The sequence below is a fragment of the Bos grunniens genome, chromosome 21 (assembly GCF_055505025.1).
Source record: "Bos grunniens cultivar Pamir isolate PY7600 chromosome 21, Bosgru_T2T1.0, whole genome shotgun sequence".
NCBI lineage: Eukaryota > Metazoa > Chordata > Mammalia > Artiodactyla > Bovidae > Bos > Bos grunniens.
The window spans coordinates 50,237,025-50,262,003 of NC_141185.1; the positions used below are offsets into that span (position 1 = coordinate 50,237,025).

At 47.3% G+C, this 24,979-nt stretch overlaps 1 protein-coding gene and 1 pseudogene across 1 annotated transcript; one reads left to right on the top strand and one right to left on the bottom strand.

The window, feature by feature from the left end:
* Positions 1-6,669: 6,669 nt before the first annotated feature.
* Positions 6,670-8,053, top strand: LOC147349681 (myeloid-associated differentiation marker-like; annotated as a pseudogene).
* Positions 8,054-21,524: 13,471 nt separating this feature from the next.
* Positions 21,525-24,605, bottom strand: LOC147349682 (myeloid-associated differentiation marker-like). The gene is made up of 2 exons (XM_086364629.1): positions 24,569-24,605; positions 21,525-22,405 (listed from the first exon to the last, which is right to left on the bottom strand). The coding sequence occupies exon 2, from the start codon at positions 22,371-22,373 to the stop codon at positions 21,525-21,527; it is 849 nt and encodes a 282-aa protein (XP_086220755.1). The 5' UTR covers positions 22,374-22,405; positions 24,569-24,605.
* Between the last annotated feature and the right edge of the window lie 374 nt (positions 24,606-24,979).

The following is a 24,979-nucleotide window of genomic DNA, read 5'->3' on the forward strand; positions in this document are numbered from 1 at the left end:
GGTGCCACAAGCCCTGCATAGGGACCTCTGGTATTTGGGAGATACACAAACTCAGGTCCATCCCCTGCCTCCTGCACATTCTGGCTTCCAAGACAAGCTCCCCAACTCCTCAGACTGGGGCTTGGACTCTCGTCTCCCCAGGCCCCGCTCTCCTGCCTTCTTCACTAAGACACACCCGCATCCTCCACTCAGATCTGGTGTCCTGTCTGCCCCCGCCCTCCATCCCTGCTCAGGACGCCTGGCCTCCCCTCTGTGGACACTCCCGACAGATGTGCTAATGGTCAGGTCATGGGCCTCCTCCATTTCAACCAAGAGTTTCTCAAGGATGAATCAGACCTTGTTTACCTGGATCCTCAGCCTCTGATCCAGAGCAGATGATTCATAAACATCCACTGAACTGGAAGGGCCTACATGTGGCTATAACTCCCTGGGCCCTTCCATCCAAATGAGCTCCCAGCCACCAGCACACACTTGCCCCCGCCTGGGGCTCTGAGGGGCCTACTCATCCAATGACTTTGAGCTCAAGATCCCTCCCTCTCTTCTTGGAATGCCCCTCGTTGCATACTGCATCTTTCCTATCTGGGGGGCAATCCCAGAGGCTTCTCTGTGAGTAAATGTTAGTCCCCTGGTTACATCTCATCAATACTTTCCCATTGAGTCCGAAATACTCAATGTGGTGCCCAAGGCTGTGAATGCCTGTCCCTGCCAGATTCTGCACCGCATCCCCCTCCCCACCACGTCTCTCTATCTTTCTCTCCCATAAACATTGCTCAGACCCCCTGCATCTGACAGGATCCAGACTGTGTGCTCTTTATGAGAATCTAATGCCTGATTATCTGAAGTGGAGCTGAGGTAGTGATGCTAACACTGGAGAGTGGCTGTCATTGTCTTCCGTCACTCCCAGTGGCACTGTCTATTTGTAAGAAAACAAGCTCAGGGCTCCCACTGCTTCTGCATTATAGTGAGTTGTATAATTATTTCATTATGTATCACAGTGCAATAATTATAGAAATAAAGTGCACAATAAATGCAATGTGCTTCAATCATCCCAAAACCACCGCCTTCTCTCCTGTATGTGGAAAAATCGTCTTCCACATAACAGGTCACTGGTGCCAAAAAGTTTAGGGACCGATGCTCCAGAGGACTCTCTTGTTTATCTGGGGACCACTGGCATTTGGGAGATCCACAAGGGGAGCCCTGCATATGAGGCTGGGACTCTGCTCACCCACACGTGAGGGAAAGGTGGTGTAGGAATCACCTGACTTACTCCTCCAAGGCCACTTTCTGCCCTGAGCTTTGTGGATCCACTGATGTCCTGGGATAGGTTAGGAGGTCTATAGAGCCCTGATAGTGAGTGCAACATTTCCAGGGTATGTGCATGCATATTTCTGGGATAGTCATATTCTCAAAGAGACTTTTGTGTCAGAAAGGTTAAGAGTTTCCAAGGGGCTCTCTCATACCTTCTGAAGAAGTAGAGTCTCCTAATATTGCCGAACCAAACCAAGTAAGTGAGGGAGTGTGAATCTGAGAATCTCTCTGTGTTTTCCATCTGGAATAGTGACTTCCCTTGGCATCAGGAGAAGCTCATTCAGAAAAACCTTGTAGCCTCTCTCAGCATTTAATTTCCCCAGATTGTCTCCTTCTCAAACCATAGCATCAGAGCATCAGAGTGGAGAGACCACTTTAGGATTTCAGTTCAGCTCTCTACCTTATAACCCAGCCTGATCTCGTCACTAACTTTGTTCATAGTAATGCTTCTTAAGGCCCACTTGACTTCATGATCCAGCATGTCCAGCTCTAGGTGAGTGACCGCACCATCGTGTCTATCTGTGTCATTAAGACCTTTCTTCGTATAGTTCTTCTGTGTATTCTTGCCACCTCTTCTTAATCTCTTTGGCTTATGTTAGGTCTTACCATTTATGTCCTTTATTGTGCCCATCCTTGCATGAAATGCTCCCTTGATCTCTCCAATTTTCTTAAAAGAAATCTCTAGCCTTTGCATTCCGTTGTTTTCCTCTGTTTCTTCGCATTGTGCTTTAAGAAGACCTTTTTATTTCTCCTTGTTATTCCCTGGAACTCTGCATTCAGTTTGGTGTATCTTTTCCTTTCTCCTTTGCCCTTTGCTTCTCTTCTTTCCTCAGCTATTTGTAAAGTTTCCTCAGACAACCACTTTGCCTTCTTGCATTTCTTTTCCTTTGGGATGATTTTGGTCACTGCCTCCTGTACAGTGTTACGAACTTCCATCCATAGTTCTTCAGGCACTCGCTCTATCAGGTCTAATCCTTTGAATCCATTCATCACCTCCACTGTATAATCATAAGGGATTTTATTTAGTTCATACCTGAATGGCCTCATGGTTTTCCCTACTTTTCTTCAATCTAAGCCTGAATTTTCCAATAAGGAGCTGATGATTTGAGCCCCAGTCAGCTCCAGGTCTTATTTGCATAGAGCTTCTCTGTCTTTAGCTGCAAAGAACATAATCGATCTGATTTCAGTATTGACCATTTGATGATGTCCATATGTAGAGTCATCTCTTGTGTTGTTGGAAAATGGTGTTTGCTATGACCAGTGTGTTTTCTTGACAAAACTGTTAGCCTTTGCCCTGCTTCATTTTGTACTCCAGGGCCAAAATGCCTTGGCCTCTTGTCCTGGGTGTCTCTTGACTTCCTAGTTTTACATTCCAATCCCCTATGATGAAAAGAGCATCTTCTTTTGGTGTTAGTTCTAGAAGGTGTTGTATGTCTTCACGGAACTGGTCAACTTCAATTTCTTCAGTATCAAGCCCTGGGACATAGTCTTGGATTACTGTGATGTTGAATGGCTTGCCTCAGAAATAAACCAAGATCATTCTGTTGTTTTTGAGATTGCGCCCAAGTACTGCATTTTGGACTCTTCTGTAAATTAGTAAGACAAAGTAAAACATCTTAAGAAGTTTGTTCGATTTTAAATTGTGTTGTCTATTATTAAGTTGTAGAATTTCTGTCTATTTTCTAGATACTAGAGATGAATAACACAATTTTTGTCATATTTTTTAAAAAATTTCCAGAAATTCTTGCCTACCTCCTACTCTAGAGCAGGATGATCACATCGAACCCAGGACCCCTTGCCATGTCCTGTGTCCCCCAGTGTCTGAGACTCACAGGGGAGGATCCACTGATCTAGAGAAGGGGGGTCAGTCCAAATATGCACAGGAGCCAGGAGGGAAAGAAATAAGTAAAGGGGATGGAGAGGACTAAGGCCCCTGGACAGGACCAGCTGCACCTTTTGGGGTTGGTAGAAAAGCAAGATGCTGTGTGCATGACATGGTCTCATGTTTAAAAAACAGGGAAGAAAAAAGATACAGATATGCTCTACAAATATGTGTGCATGTCTGTACACACATGTCTACATATGACGTCAGAGCATGTGAAAGGTGTTGAAGGCTCTAATGACGTTGAGGACATGGATGCTCCCTGGATGGAGACATGGACGCTCCTGTGAGCAGGCAGGCAGCCTGGCCATGTCCAAGAGGGAAAACTGGGACATGTGAGGTCATCATTTGTTGTTGTTCCATCGCTCAGTCGTGTCCAACTCTTTGTGACCCCATGGACTGCAGCATGCCAGGCTTCCCTGTCCTTCACTATCTCCTGGAGCTTTCTCAAACTCCTATCCATTGAGTTGGTGAGTCTTCCCCTTCTCCTCCTGCCTTCCATCTTTCCCAGCATCAGGGTCTTTTCTAATGAGACAACTCTTTGCATCAGGTGGCCAAAGTATTGGAGCTTCAGCTTCAGCATCAGTCCTTCCAATGAATATTCAGAATTGATTTCCTTTAGGATTGACTGGTTTAATCTCCTTGCAGTCCAAGGAACTCTCAAGAGTCTTCTCCAACACCACAGTTCAAAAGCATCAATTCTTCAGCATTCAGCCTGCATTACGGTCCAACTTTCACATCCCTACCTGACTACGGGAAAAACCATCAGTTCAGTCGCTCAGTCGTGTCCGACTCTTTGCGACCCCATGGACTGCAGCACGCCAGGCTTCCCTGCCCATCACCAACTCCCAGAGCTTGCTCAAATCATGTCCATCGAGTCAGTGATGCCATCCAACCATCTCATCATCTGTCATCCCCTTCTCCTCCTGCCTTCAATCTTTCCCATCATCAGGGTCTTTTCCGATGAATCAGTTCTTCACATCAGGTGGCCAAAGTACTGGAGTTTCAGTACTTCAGCATCAGTCCTTCCATGGAAAAGCCACAGCTCTGACTATATGGACCTTTGTTGGCAAAATAATGTCTCTGCTTTTTAATACACTGTCTAGATTTGTCATAGCTTTTCTTCCAAGGAGCAAACGTCTTTTAATTTCATGGCTGCAGTTACCATCAGCAGTGATTTTGGAGCCCAAGAAAATAAAACATCTTTTAATTTAGTTCTTTTAAAGTAGTTCTGCTTTGTGTCAATTATACATGAGAAGAAGAAAATATAGAAAATACTAAGCAAAGATGAGAGTGAAAGTCAGTATAAAGGGCATAGCAGCTAATTTTATGAGACTTGTAAAGGATCTGGAAAACTGGATTTTCATATGCAATGAAAAAACCGTGCATCTACCAAACATTTCAGGAAGAAATAAAACTGCTTCTACACTATCTTTTCCTGAAAACACTGTGAAGGAAAACCAAACAAATCCCTGGGCCACTTCCAGGACACACAGGTTTGCAAGCCATGATCTGGAACAAATCAAGCTTGCATGTGCTTATGCCCAGAGTGGGGCTGGGGCCATATGGGTTCCCTTTGGTGGGTAGGGGAAGGGGAACAGGTAGCTGGCATGCCAGCTATGGTTCCAGTGTGTTCAGGTGCCAGGTCCTCTATAAGCCATTCATACAGCTTCATTCATTAAATTGACATATAGTAGGTATTAAGCCCATTGCACACATGAGAAAACTGAGACTCTGTAAGGTAACTTACCAGTTTCCTTCACACCCCACAGCCTCCCTGTAACTCTGAGTTTCCATCTCACCTCCTCCTTCCTTCTTTTGTCCTGACCTTGACCTTCCTGGCTCACCGTCTTCCAGTCCACACACCTGGCTGCTGGGCAGGCAGGGCTCAGCCACATCCAGGCTGTGCTCTGATGGAGGCACCATGTCCAGGCTCACAGACTAGAGTGGAGGAGGGTCTGCTGGGGAGGCTCAGACAAACCTCCTGCTTTCCAGGTGGGGGAACTGAGGCCCAGAGAGGGCACAGGCCTTATCCAGGGTCACACAGCTAGAAACCCCATGCCTCTCCTTCTCCAGTGCCTCCCTCTGTGCCATTAAATGGATCCAAAGCCTCCCCATCAGCATCAGACACAGCATCTTTTTTCATTTCCAATCTCTTCTTCTCAGCTTGGAAGCTGCTCACCCGTCTCCCAGCCAGGAAAATCCCTGCTCAGGTAAGAGTACTTCTAGATCTTTCCAGACTCACACCTGGCTGGCAGCTTTGGAACTTAAGAGCGCAACATTATGTTAATTTATTCTGTGGTTCCTCCATGAGGCTCCACCTTGAATCATGCTGGGTTGGGGTTTCCCTGCCCCAGTGGGGAAAAGTCACATGTGAAGGCAAAACTGAGAGCAGGGATTCAAATAGTTCCTACTTTCTGTGTCATCTTGTCCCCATGGCCTTGCTATCACCCCGTGGCTCCTCCCTGTTCACCCCTGGAGTTGCCCTCCTCTGGGTGGGGCTGTGTCCCCTCAGATGGCAGCTCCTTCTAGTGATGCTGCTGGGAGGAGGGGCTGGGACGTGTGTCTTTAGGTTGCTGTGGAAGAAGGCCATGATCCTGAAGGTGTGTCCTGGGTCCCAGAGCGCCACGATTTGGTCCTGGGCTCCCACCTGCCGGCCTGCTGACATGCTGGGCTGTAGAGCAAAGTGCTCACACCCACAGCTTTGGGATTTTTATCTGGGGTTCTCTTTTCTTAGGGTTTCGACCTTAGGGAAGACATTTAAGTCCCCAAGTCTTAGTTTTCTCATCAATAAATGGGGTTAGCAGTGCAATCTACAGTCCATTTTTTTTTTTTTTAAATCCTTGGGATTAGATAAGCTCCAGAATTCAAGATTTTTCAGCTCCAAACAAATGACATGGTGTATCTACTCTACATGACATCACACCCCACTGGGGTCTGAGAGCACCTTGTAATCATACACATGAGTGTTTCTGAAACTGAAGCCTTTGAACATTCACACTAGGGGAAATAAATGCAGATGATAAATTCTCTAATATCTGTTCAGGTATAATTTTACTACCAAATAATTTTTTAAAAATTTGTTTTCAATGTTGAGAGACTTCAAGGGATGGCTTTGTAGATAAGGACCATCCTACCCTGTGTTTCTGTAGATAATGCCACACAGTTCAGAGAGGTCCAAAATGTTGATGGATTGTGCCCAGACCCGACCCAGCTGTGAGGTTTGGGATAAGACAAGTCTCCTGACAAGGCCAAGGCTGATGGATGGGGAGAACCATTCTGGAGTGGCTGTGCTGTTACCCACGTGTCTGAGCCATTGGTTCCAACTCCACAGATCCTGAACCTCAGCCATCACAGGCCCTGCGCCTTCTCTAGGCGTCTGACTTAATCCTCCTCCAGAGTTGGATCTTTCAATGATGGGTCATCAATGAAGACAACTGCCACACTGGTGACTGTGACCTGCCAGATTTCACAACACCATGCCCACCAGGGCGACATCCCCAGAAAAGGATGAATCGGGCAAGGTGTACTGCCTCCTCCATCTGCCGCAGCTCTGCTCCACCTGCATGGCCTTCTCCCTGCTGGCCGACATGGGCATTTGGAGAGGAGTCATAGGTGACTGGTCCATGTCCATCTGGTGCATCTATTTCGCTGTGACCCTCATCTTCTCCACTGTTGAGTTCTGTGATCTCCCGTCCTGGTTTCCTTTCTACCGGTACAACTTCCCCGTTAGCCATGCCTGCTACGCTACCCTCGTCTGCCTCTTGGCCTCCATCGTCTACTCCGTTGCATATGTCCAGTTCCTGCCTTATGGTCCTTACCGGGACCAGGCCATCACCACCACTGCCTTCTCCCGAGTCGCATCTGTATTTATGCCTTGGGTGTGGCCTTCACGTGGAACTGGTATGACCTTGATGGTATCATCTGCTACGTGCACACTGTGCCAGGCCTGCTGAAGGTGCTGGAGACCTTTGTGGCTGGTGTCATCTTTGCCTTCATCAGTAGCCCCTCCCTGGACCTGCACCCTATTGTGCAACACATGGCCCTGGTGTGGTGTGTGGCCGTGTACTCCATCTGCTTCATCCTGGGAGCTGTGGTCCTCCTGTTGAAAGTGAGTGAACGGGAATATAGACTGCACATCCCGTACCCCATTTTCCAGCTTGTGCTCACCTTGTTCTCCATCCTCCTCTACATCAGCACTGCGATCCTCTGGCCTCTCTACCAGTTCAATGAGGAGTTTGGGGGGCAGTCCCAGCGGTCCAGTGTTGTGAGCTGCAGTGATGAGCTTGCCTACGACATGTGCCTGTAGGATCGCCTACTGGCTGTGGCCATCCTGACAGCCATCAACCTGCTGATGTACACGGTTGACCTGGGGTACTGGGCCCACCAGGTTTCCATAGGGACTGAGGATGTCTCCAGTGCTCCCGATTCTGTCCAGTCCTATCCCGTATCTTCACTCTGCCTGGCTCCCTCTCTCCCTCCTCACATCCTTCCCCATTCATCTCACTCTCTTTATGCTTCCTTCCCTCCTTCTGCTCTGTCTCCTTGTTTTGTTGCCCACATCCTGTTTTGCCTCTTTCCCTTGTTTCTTTCATGTTTTCTACATTTTCTGTTTTTTTTTTTTTTGCCCCTCTTGCATTCATCCTTGGCTTTCTCATCTCCTTTGTCCTGACCACCTCTCCCCATTTTCCTTCTTCTGATCCATCAGGACCTGAGACTCCTTCCTTCTCTGCCCACTTCCCCTTCCCACTTCCTAAGGTGCTGACTCCACAGCACACAGCCTTCTGTGCAGCTGTTCACACCCTGAGCCTCTGGAGGGGCCTCATTGCAAAAGCGTGTCTATACATGCTGGTGGTGTCTTAGTTGGTGGTATTGGGGGGTGGGGGTTGGAAGTGTGGGGGTAGGTAGCTAGGGAATGGACCCCTCTTTATCCTTTCCTCCACTGATGAACATTTAGGCTGCTTCCATGTCTTGGCTATTGCAAACAGCGCTGCAATGAACATTGGGGTGCATGTATTTTTCCAGATAATGTTTTTCTCCAGATATATGCCCATGAGTGTGATTGGAGGGTCATATGGTAGTTCTATTTTTAGTTTTTTAAGGACCCTCCATACTGTTCTCTGGGTTTCCCTGATGGTTCAAACAGTAAAGAATCCACCTGAAATGCAGGAGACCTGGGTTCGATCCCTGGGTTGAGAAGATCCTCTGGAAAAGGGAATGGCTACCCACTCCAGAATTCTTGCCTAGAGAATCTCATGGAGGATCCTGCTGTGATGTATGTCAGAGAGTGTTTTGCCTATGTTCTCCTCTAGGAGTTTTATAGTTTCTGGTCTTACGTTGAGATCTTTAATCCACTTTGAGTTTATTTTTGTGTATGGTGTTAGAAAGTGTTCTAGTTTCATTCTTTTACAAGTGCTTGACCAGATTTCCCAGCACCACTTGTGAAAGAGATTGTCTTTAATCCATTGTATATTCTTGCCTCCTTTGTCAAAGATAAGGTGTCCATATGTGCATGGATTTATCTCTGGGCTTTCTATCTTGTTCCATTGATCTATATTTCTGTCTTTGTGCCAGTACCATACTGTCTTGATAACTGTGGCTTTGTAGTAGAGCCTGAAGTCAGGTAGGTTGATTCCTCCAGTTCCATTCTTCTTTCTCAAGATCGCTTTGGCTATTCGAGGTTTTTTGTATTTCCATACAAATTGTGAAATTATTTGTTCTAGCTCTGTGAAGAATACTGTTGGTAGCTTGATAGGGATTGCATTGAATCTATAAATTGCTTTGGGTAGTATACTCATTTTCACTATATTGATTCTTCCAATCCATGAACATGGTATATTTCTCCATCTATTAGTGTCCTCTTTGATTGCTTCTGCACATCAAAGGAAACTATTAGCAAGGTGAAAAGACAGCCTTCAGAATGGGAGAAAATAATAGCAAATGAAGCAACTGACAAACAACTAATCTCAAAAATATACAAGCAACTCCTACAGCTCAACTCCAGAAAAATAAATGACCCAATCAAAAAATGGGCCAAAGAACTAAATAGACATTTCTCCAAAGAAGACATACAGATGGCTAACAAACACATGAAAAGATGCTCAACATCACTCATTATCAAAGAAATGCAAATCAAAACCACTATGAGGTACCATTTCACACCAGTCAGAATGGCTGCGATCCAAAAGTCTACAAATAATAAATGCTGGAGAGGGTGTGGAGAAAAGGGAACCCTCTTACACTGTTGGTGGGAATGCAAACTAGTACAGCCACTATGGAGAACAGTGTGGAGATTCCTTAAAAAACTGGAAATAGAACTGTCTTATGATCCAGCAATCCCACTGCTGGGCATACACACTGAGGAAACCAGAAGGGAAAGAGACACGTGTACCCCAATGTTCATCGCAGCACTGTTTATAATAGCCAGGACATGGAAGCAACCTAGATGTCTATCAGCAGATGAATGGATAAGAAAGCGGTGGTACATATACACAATGGAGTATTACTCAGCCATTAAAAAGAATACATTTGAATCAGTTCTAATGAGGTGGATGAAACTGGAGCCTATTATACAGAGTGAAGTAAGCCAGAAAGAAAAACACCAATACAGTATACTAACACATATATATGGAATTTAGAAAGATGGTAACAATAACCCTGTGTACGAGACAGCAAAAGAGACACTGATGTATAGATCAGTCTTATGGACTCTGTGGGAGAGGGAGAGGGTGGGAAGATTTACGAGAATGGCATTGAAACATGTAAAATATCATGTATGAAACGAGATGCCAGTCCAGGTTCGATGCACGATACTGGATGCTTGGGGCTAGAGCACTGGGACGACCCAGAGGGATGGTGTGGAGAGGGAGGAGGGAGGAGGGTTCAGGATGGGGAACACATGTATACCTGTGGCAGATTAATTTTGATATTTGGCAAAACTAATACAATTATGTAAAGTTTAAAAATAAAATAAAATTAAAAATAAAATAGAGAAGAGAATCTCATGGACAGAGGCGCCTGGCAGGCCACAGTCCTTGGGGATGCAAAGAGTCAGACATGGCTGAGCAACTTTCATATACTATTCTCCATAGTGGATGTATCAATTTACATTCCCACCAACTGTGTAGGAGGGCTCCCTTCTCTCCACACCCTCTCCAGCCTCTATTGTTTGTGTGGATTTTTTGATGGTAGTCATTCTGGCTGGTGAGAGGTGATATCAGATTGTTTTGATTTGCATTTCCCTAATAAATAACAATGTTGAACATCTTTTCATGTAGCTATTGTTATCTGTATGTCTTGGAGAAATGTCTTATGTTTCCTGCCCACTTTTTGAGTGGATTGTTTGTTTTGATGCTACTAAATGTCACAAGCTTTTTGTAAATTTTGGAGACTAATCCCTTATTGGTCATGTCCTTTGCAAATATTTTCTCCCATTCTGTGGGTTGTCTTTTCATTTTGTTTATTGTTTCCTTTGCCTGAAAAAGCTTTAGAGTTTAAGTAGGTCCCATTTATTTATTTTTGTTTTTATTTCCATTATTCATAGAGACAGATCAAAAAAAGATATTGCTGTGATTTATGTCAGGCAAGGCAACCTATAGATTCAATGCAATGCCTATCAAATTACCAATGGAATTTTTACAGAACTGGAACAAAAAAATCTCAAAATCTGTATGGAGACACAAAAGACCCTGGATAGCCAAAGCAATCTTGAGAAAGAAAATTGGAGCTGGGAGAATCAGGCTCCTTGACTTCAGAGTATACTATAAAACTACAGTCATCAAAACAGTATGATACCCACACAAAAATAGAAATTATAGATCAATAGAACAGAACAAAAACAGATATAAACCCATGAAACTATAGACCCAATGAGTGAACTGGGTCTCTTATATCTCCTGCATTGGCAGGCAGGTTCTTTACCACTAGCACCATCTGGGAAACCCTATGGACAATTAATCTATGACAAAGGAGGCAAGACTGCCCATTGTTGGAAAGACAGTCTCTTCAACAAATGCTGCTGGAAAAACTGGACAGCTAATGTAAAAAATGAAATTAGATCATATTTAAACTGCATACACAAAATTAAGCTCAAAATGGATCAAGGACTTAAATGTGAGACTGGACACTATAAAACTCATAGAGGAAAACATAGGCAGAACACTTTCCAACTAGCTGAGCGCTGAAGAATTGATGCTTTTGAACTGTGGTGTTGGAGAAGACTCTTGAGAGTCCCTTGGACTGCAAGGAGATCCAGCCAGTCCATTCTGAAGGAGATCAGCCCTGGGATTTCTTTGGAAGGAATGATGCTAAAGCTGAAACTCCAGTACTTTGGCCACCTCATGTGAAGAGTTGACTCATTGGAGAGGACTCTGATGCTGGGAGGGATTGGGGGCAAGAGGAGAAGGGGACGACAGAGGATGAGATGGCTGGATGGCATCACTGACTCAATGGATGTGAGTCTCAGTGAACTCCGGGAGTTGGTGATGGACAGGGAGGCCTGGTGTGCTGTGATTCATGGCGTCGCAAAGAGTCGGACACGACTGAGTGACTGATCTGATCTGATGTTTTCTGTACTTTGCTTTTTTTTTTTTTTTTTACAAAATTATTGTTTCCTGCATTAACAAATGTGTGACTGAACCTCCAATAAAAATAATAATGACCAGGTGACTTGAAATGATTGACTTGATGTATAGCTTGTAAGATCCATGATTGTAATAGTGTGACTCTAGATATGGGAAGAAGGAATAGGATGGAATCACTACCTGGAGCTGACAGACTAGTAAGACAGGTGGCCTAGAGGCTTTTGGCTACTGGTAACAGAAATTGAGTATTAGCACACCGAGTGGCCTGTATAAAAAATCCTCTCCCCTCCTGGGAATGAGCATTCCTATGACCCAGGGACAAATTGGTCAAAAGTGTCTCCCAAGCCTTGCTTGAAATTTAGAGGGGAATAGCCATAGGATTGTGTAATATCACAATCAAATAGAACAAACCACCCAGTTCTACAAAAATCAAGTCATTAGCATACTGCCATCACTGATCTAGAATCCACCCTGGAAGGAATTCACGGCAAAGACCATGATAAGGCAAGTTGTACTCTGGGAAAACTGGCAGAACCAGCCCTCAGATACTTAGACATTTCCAGTAGAAATATTTACAAACCCAATTTCTTACATCTTGCCATACTATAAAAGCACTAAAACCATTAACTATGGCTTCTGGCCTTTTTGAAGATCAATAACTTTGTCAAGAAGTGTGCTTGGTTGCATGTACCCCTTCCCTGAATCACATACATAGTGGCCCCCATTTACCTCTTTGGAACAGTTCTCACAGCTTCCTGAAAGAATGTCTTGCTGGTTATAATTCTTACATTGGCTTGAATAAAATTTTTCATTTCTTTCTTAATTGATTTTCACTCACTTTTTCATAGATATGAGCAAGTGTGCATTTATAAATATTTGCATAAGTGAAAGAAATTCATATTCTCTATTTTCATGAATTAAATTGAACATAACTCTGTGACCTCACTTCCCAGGAGGATGGAGATGCCTCTGTGCTTTAGTGAAAGATCTGTTGTCCAGGTGGGCTCACCTGAGGGACTCACTGTCCAAGTCTTGTGGTTCAGGAGGGTGGCTGCTCCATCTCTTCTGTTGGGGAGTTGAGGATCATTTGTCACAATTCCAAGGCAGGTCAAGTCCCTTCACTGTGGAGCTCAAAAGAGAGTAGAAAGGTCCTCTGCTTAGTCGAAACTTCTCGTCATAGAAGTGGTGCAGCTGGACCCCAGGGAGTGGCAGGACGTGTCCAGAGTCACCCTGTGGGTGGCAGAGTCAGAGACAGGACCCAGGTGTCCTCCTTCCCAGGCCGGCTGTCTGTCCACAGCCCCATGCTGCTTATTATAAGTGTAGCAGCAGCACCCTCCAGGCTGGGATTCTGCCCCATCCACCCTCGTTTTGTACAAACCTGCCCCATCCCCCTGAAGAGGACACTCACTGCTGCTGAGTCAGTTTCCTCATCTGCTAGATGGGGGAGGGGTGCCAGAGACCCCTGGTCCCTCCCACGCCCCCTCTTCCCGGGGCCCCTGGACTTGCCAGTCCTGGAGACTCAGATGTGGAGATGGAAGCCAGCTCCCTCCCCTCTGTCCACCCTCTCTGCTTGCTTCCTCTTGGCTGCTGGGTCCTGTTTATTGGTCACATCCTTCCTGATTACACAGACCTTCCTTCCCCATGACCTCTGCTTGGTGGGGAACATGTTTCTCTTTCATAACAAGAGTTTCCTCAGTCACTTCCCAGGGGTCTGACTCTCCAGTGTTTCTTGTCAAAAACACAAACTGTTTCCAGGTGCCCCCACAGTCTGAGGTGTCCCAGATTCCCTTGTTCTTGCACATGCTTGACTTTCCACTTCTTCAGAGTCCATCTCAGCAGCCATTTGTAGGAAAACATTGCTTTTGTGGGATTTCTAGGTGGTTCAATAGTAAAGAATCTACTTGCCAATACAGGAGACGTAGGAGACACTGGCTTGATCCCTGGGTCAGGAAGATCCCCTAGAGAAGGAAATGGCAACCCACTCCAGTATTCTTTTCTGGGAAATCCCATGGACAGAGGAGTCTGGCAGGCTACAGTCCATGGGGTCACAAAAAGTCAGACATGACTGAGTGACTGAGCATGCATGCATGCATTACTGTTGTATTGAAATAAGGCCTGATACATTATTGTTATGTTATTATGGCCCTATTATAAAGAAGAACGCAAAACTCTGCATTCAGTTTCAAAAAAAACATGAGAAAGATAAACACTAAAATCTAGAACCAATATGTATGTGTATTCCCAGTGCTAAGAAGAGGGTTTGACACATGACAGATGTTTTCCAGTCCCAAGTCCTGAGACCCTCAGATGATGGAGAGGAGGAAGAGGAGAAGGAGGAAGGAGAGTCTGAGCAGCAGGAGGACCATCACTCCAGAGAAGGTTTCCTGAAGCAGGTGAATTGTGTTGAGAGACCTGGTGATGAGAGGGTAAATATATCTTGAGTTGCCCACATGCTGCTCAGTGGTGAACTGGTGAGAACATTTTCCATGGAGAGGCGGGAACAGAAGGCAGAGAGGGGGTTAGAGTAGATGAGAGAAGGAAGATGCAGAGGGGGGTTAGATCATGTTCAGGATACTTGTGGAGAAAGAGTGCAAAGGACAATAGCTGGGCAGGTGTAGGACCAAGGGTTTGCTTCTGCTTTGTTTTAAACTGCAAGATGCTACAACGTGGTTTGCACATGACATGTGCCATATACATGGATTGAATTCCATTTACTCATGCCAGAACGCAAACCCTTTTTATTGGCAGAATCTGACCAGTAACTGAATATTTTTGGTTCATGGCCTTGCCCCTGGACCTGAGTGTAAAAGAAAGGGGAAACTAGAGTTCAAATGATTTTCCACCAGACTTTCAAACTCATTGGTAACTTTTTTTCCTAATGCCAAATTCTGTAGACTCAGTGTTTGTTTCCCTCAAAAATTCATATGTTGAAGCCTAAATCACCAATATGTTGGATTTGGAGGTGGGGCTTCTAGGAGGTAATTAGGTCATGAGGCTGGGGCCTGTGTGAATGGGATTAGTGCCTTTATGAGAAGAAATAGGACAGATGATCTTTCTCTCCATCATGTGAGGTCATAGCCTCATACAGTGGGAAGACTGCAAACCAGGAAGAGAGCCCTTACCAGAGTTCAGCTCTCCAGGAACTTTGATCTTGAACTTCCTAGTCTCTAGAACTCTGAGAAGTAAATGTCTGTTGTTTAAGCTGCCCAGTCTATGGAGTTCTGTTACAGCAGCTCAACTGGAAAACACTGGGTCCTGGCAATATATCAGGAAGTCCAGTTTGTTGAGTTGGAGTGTTTCTTCCAATCAAAGCCTATGTGGCAGACATAATAGATCTGGGAAGAAAATTGTCATCTTCCTGAAGGACCCAGAAATATCTGGTCCTCAAGTATTTCCAGGCCTAGTGCCCTCCCCAGCCCTCACAGCTGTTATTCCCCTCCTCCTCCACCAAAGCCATGGTGCATCTTTGCTCAAGGCTGCATTTCACTGGCCCCCCTCTCTGCCTGGCCCTTCATACCATTGTCTCTGACTCTTAAACTGACCCTGGGAAAGTTATTACTATCCCAGTCTACACATCAGGAACCAGAACCTCAGCAAGGCGAGAGCTCAGGACCTCCCAGTCCGGGAACCACTGAGCAGGTCCTGGCCTTCAGCCTCTGCCAGCCAGGTCCTGCCCTTCCTTCAGCTGCACCTCGGGTCAGGCTCCTTGGGCTTCCAAACAGCAGGGGAGCCTCAGCCATGATCACTGTTTTCCAGACTTTTCCTTCCTTTAGAGGACAGGTGCTAATTCACAAAAAGATAATTTTTATTAGAATCCACCCCTCCTTCTGTAGACTCCAGTGAGTCCTGGGTGCAGTTAGGCTGAACCACCAGCCTTGCCAGCTACCCCTTGGCCTGAGCTCTTCCTCCAGATGGAGGGTGCTGGATGGGGGTCCATCAGGCAGAATGCTTCCAGCCTCCACTGAGGGCCCTCGGGGGCAGAGCTAGGATTGGCTGGCAGGATGGAGTCGGCAGCCCTCTCTCTCTGTCCTAGCCCTAAACTCTGAGAGATGGGAGGACAATAAAGAGGTGAGGATGCCCTTGAGCAAGGGTCAAGTTCAGGACCCTAAACAAGTCCCCACCAGTGTCCCCAGGGCTCCACCACCTGGTAACAGAAACCAGCGATTCTACCAGGTGACACAGCACACCCCCTGAACTCAGGATGCTGGGCCAGGCCAGCATTTGCCCTTTTCTCCCATTTCTCAGCAAACCCACTCAAACTCTCTCATCCCCCAACAGGAAAAGCATTTGTTCTTTCCATATAGAGGAGAAACTGTGCTCCAAGTGAGTAAGTTTCTTGGCTGCGGAGCCTGGCCCAGACAGCAGCACACTGGGCAGGAAGTGGGCAGCGTTCGTATCACTCCTGGGACCAAACTGGCTGGATCTTCACCTTCGGAGGCAGTGATGCTGTCCTGATGGGGCTGGGCGCTGGGGAGCAAGGTGGTGGGATGTGTGCCTGGAGACAGCAGATGAGGGTGGAGAATCCTGTCCCTGAATAGGTCTTTCTCCATCGGGTGGGGCTGGGGGCAGAGGAAGAAGGGGAGGAGGGGTGGCTACAGAGTGTTAGAGGGGCGGGCACCCTTCCCAATCCCTGTACTCCTCCAGCTAACAGGTCTGAGTCACAGGTGCCCCAAGGGAGCTCAGCAAGGCATGGCCACTGTAAACAGCCTTTTTAGACCACCCCCCAGATTTCGCTTGGTTCCTCCAGGGTTAGGTAGCACTAAGGGCTCACATCCCTGTCTTCTAGTTCATTTTGCCAGAGCCTCAGGAACATACTGGAGAAGGCAATGGCACCCCACTCCAGTACTCTTGCCTGGAAAATCCCATGGATGGAAGAACCTGGTAGGCTGCAGTCCATGGGGTCGCTGGGAGTCGGACACGACTGAGCGACTTCACTTTCATTTTTCACTTTCATGCATTGGAAAAGGAAATGGCAACCCACTCCAGTGTTCTTGCCTGGAGAATCCCAGGGACGGGGGAGCCTGGTGGGCTGCCGTCTCTGGGGTCACACAGAGTTGGACATGACTGAAGTGACTTAGCAGCAGCAGGAATGTACAGGTCTTTCCAAAACCAGCTCTGGGCTGGAGGACACGCTGGATGCCCCTGGCTCAGCTGAGTTCTGGTTTTCTTCCCACCTTTTCCTCATTTGTTAGGAATCCACTGTGAATGGGTTTGGGGGACATGGGCAGAGAAGGGACAAGGAGGCCAGGGAGTTGGGGTGGCTGGTGGGGCACAGGTGAAATGCAATCCAGATAAAGGCAAACCATTGAATAAATTGGGGACATTTAACCTGGAAAGTCAAAGATCCAGGGTTGAGACAGAGACATGAGAATGAGCTAAAGATGGGTGACAGGTCGCCATGTGGAAGTGACACTGGATTTGTACTAGGTGGAAGCTTCAGTGGGGAAAGTCCTGTGTGTATAAACCAGGGACCCAACCCTCCGAGCAGTGCTTTCCAGACAATGACTCCCCTGTCCTTGGGCACATCCAGGCCAGAGTCCACGGCCCAGATGAAAGGAGTCAGGTGGCAAGTGGGAGGTGGGCTAGGGCTCAGGGCTCAACCTGATGACCTGAGTCCAGACACAGCCCTGAACATGGTTCCACGGGCCAGCATTTCTTCACAGACACCATCAGCTGGGCTGAGAGACACCTGCCCAGTGCAGCCTGCATTCTCAGTCCTGACAAGCATCAGACCAGGGTCACTGGCCTGTTCCTGGATCAGCTGCTTAGGCATTTAGAGTTGTGAGCCCTGGAGCAGAGGCCCTGACCACACTCATCACCCTTCCCTTCTCTAGGTTCATCAGCAGGCCCACCTGGTCATCATTATTTTTATTGGAGCCTCAATCTCACAAATTACATTTGTTAATATAAGAAACAACAGTATTGTCAAATAGGCAGAGTACAAGTGAAATAGCTTGTGAAATTAATAAGCTCATAAGTAAATAGTGTTATCTTCTAAGGAGTCACATGGCTGGGGCCAGAAGAAGAAAAATTCATCTTTATGGTAGAGCAGGTATTTCTCGCCTTGGGGAGGTCAGGTTAACACATATTGCAGATGCTCACTGCACTCTAGAGGGGAGGGAGGAGGCCCAAAAGGGCAGAGAAAAAAAACTATGTTGAAATGTTTCCTGTCTTGCCTTGAAATACAATTTTTATTTCATTACTTCTTAAAATTTGCCTGCCATGTGCACCACCTCCTGGAAGCCCTCCCCGCCCACCGCACCTTCCTCTGTGTGAAGATCACATGGTTCATCCCAGTACAGCAGTGAGGGGCAGCAGGGCAGGGGGGTCCTTCCCTGCCCGTCCCCCACAGCTCTGCTAGCCTGGCCCCTCTGGCCCTGGTGACACCAGAATGCTGGGCTCTGAGGCTTTGTGGCTGAGAGCAGGAGAGGAAGAAGGCTTGTGGGGGCTTCCCGGCCTCCAGTTACTGTAAAGGGCTGCTGGTCTGAATTCATCCATGAAGAGGGTCGGGGAGGCACATGCATACGCACGCACTGAGCCTACATCCAGGCACCTTTAAAGGAAGCATCCTGGTGCTGGCAGAGGGTTTTAATAGCTAAGGATTTGGGGCTTTGGAGTGGGGCCAAACTGCTAGTTTGCTCTAATGGGCTGAAGCCCTAGACTCAGCCTGAGGGGGTGTGGGGAGTCGCTGGGTGCGGTTCACAGAGGGGGTCTTTTGGGTGAGCATGGAAGTCCAAGTTGGCTAGGGTACTTCTGAACTCTAGACACATTGAGGGCAGTCAGGACCTTTTGATTTTGTTTTCCTTTGTCTTTGTCCTTTATATTAGGTTGGGGAAAAAAAGAACATTATTATGTAGAACAAGAGACAAGGCTTCTCTCTATGATTGCCAGCAAAGGCTGATAGGAACCAGAAGCTCCAGGGAATTTAAAACACACACAGACACACATATATTTTATATATGTACACACACACACACACACACATTATAAAATACATTATGTAGATCACATTATGCCTGGGGCCCAGAGCACAAGGAAGCAAGAGTAGAAAGCAACTGACTCACAGAAACACATGTGTGCACCACACACTCAAGCACTTCGGTTTCTTTAACTACAAAAGCAGCAATTCTCCACCACCTCAACACATCTGCCCAAGATTTTTTAAAAGAAATGTCCCTTTAAGAACAAGGCCACCCAGTAAATTCTGAACCCCTGATTAGAAAAGTAAAAAAAAAAAAATCAAGGGAACAACGGCATTGAGGCTGCAGTGTCCATGGTCTTCTCCCTGCAGAGGCAGGGCCTGCTGCTTTGATCACTGGGGCAGGAGAGCCACATCACTGCCCCTCACCAAGACTGCAGACAGGTGTCTGCAAGTCCCTGGGGTTCTTCACCAGCTCCTTTCTTTCTTTTTTTTTTTTTTTTTAATAGAAATTTATTTAATTAGTATACATGTGTTCCCCATCCTGAACCCTCCTCCCTCCTCCCTCTCCACACCATCCCTCTGGGTCGTCCCAGTGCACCAGCCCCAAGCATCCAGCATCGTGCATTGAACCTGGACTGGCATCTCGTTTCATACATGACGTTTCACATGTTTCAATGCCATTCTCCCAAATCTTCCCACCCTCTCCCTCTCCCACAGAGTCCATAAGACTGTTCTATACATCAGTGTCTCTTTTGCTGTCTTGTATACAGGGTTATCGTTACCATCTTTCTAAATTCCATATATATGCATTAGTATACTGTATTGGTGTTTTTCCTTCTGGCTTACTTCACTCTGTATAATAGGCTCCAGTTTCATCCACCTCATTAGAACTGATTCAAATGTATTCTTTTTAATGGCTGAGTAATACTCCATTGTGTATATGTACCACCGCTTTCTTATCCATTCATCTGCTGATGGACATCTAGGTTGCTTCCATGTCCTGGCTATTATAAACAGTGCTGCGATGAACATTGGGGTACACGTGTCTCTTTCCCTTCTGGTTTCCTCAGTGTGTATGCCCAGCAGTGGGATTGCTGGATCATAAGACAGTTCTATTTCCAGTTTTTTAAGGAATCTCCACACTGTTCTCCATAGTGGCTGTACTAGTTTGCATTCCCACCAACAGTGTAAGAGGGTTCCCTTTTCTCCACACCCTCTCCAGCATTTATTATTTGTAGACTTTTGGATCGCAGCCATTCTGACTGGTGTGAAATGGTACCTCATAGTGGTTTTGATTTGCATTTCTTTGATAATGAGTGATGTTGAGCATCTTTTCATGTGTTTGTTAGCCATCTGTATGTCTTCTTTGGAGAAATGTCTATTTAGTTCTTTGGCCCATTTTTTGATTGGGTCATTTATTTTTCTGGAGTTGAGCTGTAGGAGTTGCTTGTATATTTTTGAGATTAGTTGTTTGTCAGTTGCTTCATTTGCTATTATTTTCTCCCATTCTGAAGGCTGTCTTTTCACCTTGCTAATAGTTTCCTTTGATGTGCAGAAGCTTTTAAGTTTAATTAGGTCCCATTTGTTTATTTTTACTTTTATTTCCAATATTCTGGGAGGTGGATCATAGAGGATCCTGCTGTGATGTATGTCAGAGAGTGTTTTGCCTATGTTCTCCTCTAGGAGTTTTATAGTTTCTGGTCTTACGTTGAGATCTTTAATCCATTTTGAGTTTATTTTTGTATATGGTGTTAGAAAGTGTTCTAGTTTCATTCTTTTACAAGTGGTTGACCAGATTTCCCAGCACCACTTGTTAAAGAGATTGTCTTTAATCCATTGTATATTCTTGCCTCCTTTGTCAAAGATAAGGTGTCCATATGTGCGTGGATTTATCTCTGGGCTTTCTATTTTGTTCCATTGATCTATATTTCTGTCTTTGTGCCAGTACCATACTGTCTTGATAATTGTGGCTTTGTAGTAGAGCCTGAAGTCAGGTAGGTTGATTCCTCCAGTTCCATTTTTCTTTCTCAAGATCGCTTTGGCTATTCGAGGTTTTTTGTATTTCCATACAAATTGTGAAATTATTTGTTCTCAGCTTCTTTTTTTGATTCCTCAGAGAGGGCATTCATCCCTTGCTTTCTCTAAGAGTCCCTCTGGGTGATGGGTGTTTAGTGACCCTGAAAAAATTCAACCAATCTCTTGCAAGGATGAGAATCAGATGGGACGTAAGGATCCAGGGTCTCTACGATTTCTGCCACTGGAAATTGTTGACCTCCAGAGATTTTTTTCTTTTAAGTAAAAGGGAGATGCACCATTCATCCACTGTGAGAATAGGGGTCTAATACCTAACTAACTACCTCAATCACAAATCCACACACACCAACTAAGGCACCCCCAGGGGGACAGACACACTTTGGCAATGAGGCCCCTTCAGAGGCCCAGGGTGTAAACAGCTGCACAGAGGGCTGTGTGCTGTGGAGTCAGCACCTCAGGAGGTGGGAGGGGGCAGTGGGCAGAGAAGGAAGGAGTCTCAGGTCCTGATGGATCAGAAGAAGGAAGATGGGGAGAGGTGGTCAGGACACAGGAGATGAGAAAACCAAGGATGACCAGAAAAGGGCCAAAAAGTAGGAAATGAAGGGAAGATGAGAGCAGCAAGAGAAAAAGTCAAAACAATGTGTGGGCAACCAAAGAAAGCAGGAAGAAGACGGAGAAGGGGAGAAGGAAACAGAAAAGAGAGTGAGATGAAGGGGGAAGGATGTGAGGAGGGAGAGAGGGAGCCAAGAAGAGGACATCAGAACTCTGTAAAGATACTTCCTATGAGCAGAGGGGATCAGGAGACCCTGGGCAGAGCCTTAGTCTCCACAGAAAACTGGCGGGCCCAGTACCCCAGTTCGGTCACATAAACCAGCAGGTTGGCAGCTGTCAGGATGGCCACAGCCAGGCGCTGGTCCCAGGCGCACATGTCGTAGGCGAGCTTGTCCTTGCAGTCTTCATCACTAGACCGCTGAGGATGCCCGCCGAACTCCTCGTTGAACTGGTAGAGCAGCCAGAGGACCAGAGCACTGATATAGAGGAGGACGGAGAGCAGGCTGAGCACAAGCTGGAAGAGGGGGAAGGGCCCAGGCAGCCTGTATTCCCATTGTTCCAGGTTCAGCAGGATGGCCAGGGCTGCTGGGATGAAGCAGATGGAGTACACGGCCACACACCACTCCAGGGCCGGCTGGTGCAGGTACAGGGAGGTGTTGCTGATGAAGGCGAAGATGATGCCGGCCATGAAGGTCTCCAGCACCTTCAGCAGGCCTGGCACGGTGAGCACATAGCAGGAGGTCTTGTAGATCTTGCAGCGCTCCCACATTTTGACTACTTCCATGGCATAAAACACAGACGCAATGCAGGAGAACGCAGTAACAGCGATGGCCTGGTCCCGGTGAGGACCATAAGGCAGGAACTGGACGTAGGTGAGGGAGTAGATGATGGAGGCTGAGAGACAGAGGAGGGCAGCATAGCAGGCGTAGGTGTTAGATAAGTACCAGAAGAAAGGAAACTCGGATGGGAACCTACGTAACTCAACTGTGAGGACAATGAGGGTCACCGCACAACAGAAGCACCAGATGGACATAAACCAGTTACCTACGTACCCCCTGTGAATGCCCATGTCGGCCACCAGAGAGAAGGACATGCAGGTGGAAAAAAGCTGTGGCAGGCGGAGGAACCGGCACGTGGTGTCCAAGTCGGCCAGGTATAGAGCTGCTCCTGAGTTGGACATGGTGCCGTGACGGTCAGGCAGGTCACAGTCACTGGGGTGGCAGGATCTTCTGAGTAACCACTGTAAAAAGATCCAGTTCTGGAAGTTGATTAAGAGAGATTCAGCTAGAAAGGCTCAGAGACCTATGACAGCAGAGGCTCGGGGTCTGGGGAGTTAGAACAAATGGCCTGGTTGCTTGGGGAACAGCACAGCTTCTCCTGAATGGTTCTCCCCACTCATCACTGTTGGCCTTGTCAGGATACTTGTCTTATCCCAAACCTCAGAGCTGGGTTGAGTCTGGCCTCAAACCATGAACATTGTGGATCTCTGACTGTGTGCCATTATCTATGGAGACACAGAGAAGGATGGTCCTTATCTGCAATCCAAACCCTTCGAGTCTCTCAAAATTGAAAACAAATTTTTGAAAAATTGTTCGATAACAAAATTTGACCTGAACAGACACGAGACAATTCATGATATCTATTTAATTCACTTAGTGTGAAATTTCAAATGTTCAGTTGCAGAAACACTAATGTCTGAATATAGGGTGTGTTCACACCCCAGTGGGGTGTGATGTCATGTAGAGTAGATGTACTATTTAACCTGTCTGGAGCAGATCTGACTCCAAGGGTTTCAGAAAAGGAACTGTGGATTCTACTGCTAACCCCATTTTACAGATGAGAAAACTAAGGCTGTGGAATCAAGTTCCTTCCTTGGGTGGCATGACTAGGAAGTGAGAACCCAGATAAAAATACCAAAACTGTGGATGTGAACACTTTGCTCTAAAGCCCTGCATGTGAGCAGGGCCTGTGGGTGGGAGCCCAGGACCAAAGCCTGAGGCTCCGGGACCCAGGACACACCTTCAGGGCCACAGCCTCCTTCCACAGCATCTGAAGACACACCTGGGACAATCTGAAGTATCCTGGCCTCTCCTCCCTGCAGCATCACTAGAAGGAGTTGCCATCTGAGGGGACACAGCCCCACCCAGAGGACGGCAGCTTCAGAGGTGAGCAGGGAGGAGCCATGGGTGAGAGCAAGGCCGTGGGGACAAGATGACGTGGGAGAAGGGACTGTTCTGAATCTGCTCCCCCCATTTTGCCTTCACATGTGACTCTTCCCCCCTGGGGAGGAGAGACTCCCCACCCAGTGTGACTCCAAAGTAGAACATCATTAAGGAACTGCAGAATAAATGAACATAATTTGGGGCCCTGAAGCTCCAAAGCTGCTATCTAGGTAGGAGTCTGGAAAGATCTAGGAGTAGTCCTACCTATGAGGAGTTTCCCGGCCTGGCAGACTGGTTAGCAGCTGCCAAGCTGGGAAGAAGGGATTGGAAATGAACAAGGATGCTGTGTCTGAGGCTGATGTGGAGTCTTTTAGGGCATCCCAGGAAGGCAGTGGGGATGGATAGATGTTTGGCCCCCTTTTAAGGGCAAGAGCTGAAAGAGGAGGCCCCTGCAGGACCCCTGGGAGGTGACAGCCCTGAGGATGCTCCCGGGACTGGGGTGGGGGTGGGGGTGGGGGAGGCAGAGTGGAGATGACTGGGGGGATACCAGGGTCCCAGTGGCCCTGAGGCAGCCCAGTAGGGGTTTTCTGACCCAGAAGGGATGCAGGCATGGAGCCAACCTTCCCCATGGAGGAGGGGCCTGGACTGGAACTGAGACAGAACAGGGGCCTGAAGGGGTTTCAGGGCTGTGACAGGGACACGTGGCCAGAGTGGCAGGGACCCTGGAGACCACGGAATTGCCCAGGTCACCTGCCCAAGACAGTCCCGCCAGCCAGGGCTGCAGTCCTGCTCACACAGGGGCTCCCCCAGTGTCCAGTGTGTTGGGGGAGTGAGGCCCCTCCCAGCCCGCCCCCTCCGCAGGGACCGTTGCCCTGTTTCCAAGGGACTATTTGCTGAGAGGCCCCCAGGGCGGAAGGGTCAGCACCCTAAGCCCCAGGCAGCTTCCTGCCATCAGGGGCCTTGTTACTTTTGCTGATAATAAACCCTGGGACAGGCTGAGGCTGGAAAGAGAAACACAGAGCAAACCTGAGAACCTCCCTGGACTCCCAAAGCTCCTTGAGCCCCAATTGCCAGTGGAGCCCTGGAGCCTGCTGGCCTCTCAGTGGGCACTGCCAGGGGTGGGGGTGGGACACTGGCTGAGAGACAGGCTGGGGTGTCACTATGACTGTTCCTGAATTTGTTCCCAATTTACTGGTAAAATGACCCTGCGATTTACACCTAAGGCTAAATAATAACTTTGGGTCCATTTAACACCACAGAAGCAGACCTTGGGGAAAGAGAGGCATGGGGGTTCCTTCTGTGTGACCCTGGGTAAGGCCTGTGCCCTCTCAGGGCCTCAGTTCCTCTAGTCTATCTGTGAGCACTGACATGGTACCACTCTCCATAGCACATGCTACATCAGAGCACAGTCTAGATGAGGCTGAGCCCTGTCTTCCCAGCAGCCAGGCATGTGGACTGGAAGACAGTGAGCCAGGAAGGTCATGGCTGAGACAGAGGAAGGAGGAGGATGTGCCAGAAGGGCAGAGAAGGAGGAGGG

Bases quoted from the DNA above. Each gene is read 5' to 3' on its own strand.
- LOC147349682 (XM_086364629.1), bottom strand. From the start codon at position 22,373: ATGTCCTTCTCTCTGGTGGCCGACATGGGCATTCACAGGGGGTACGTA.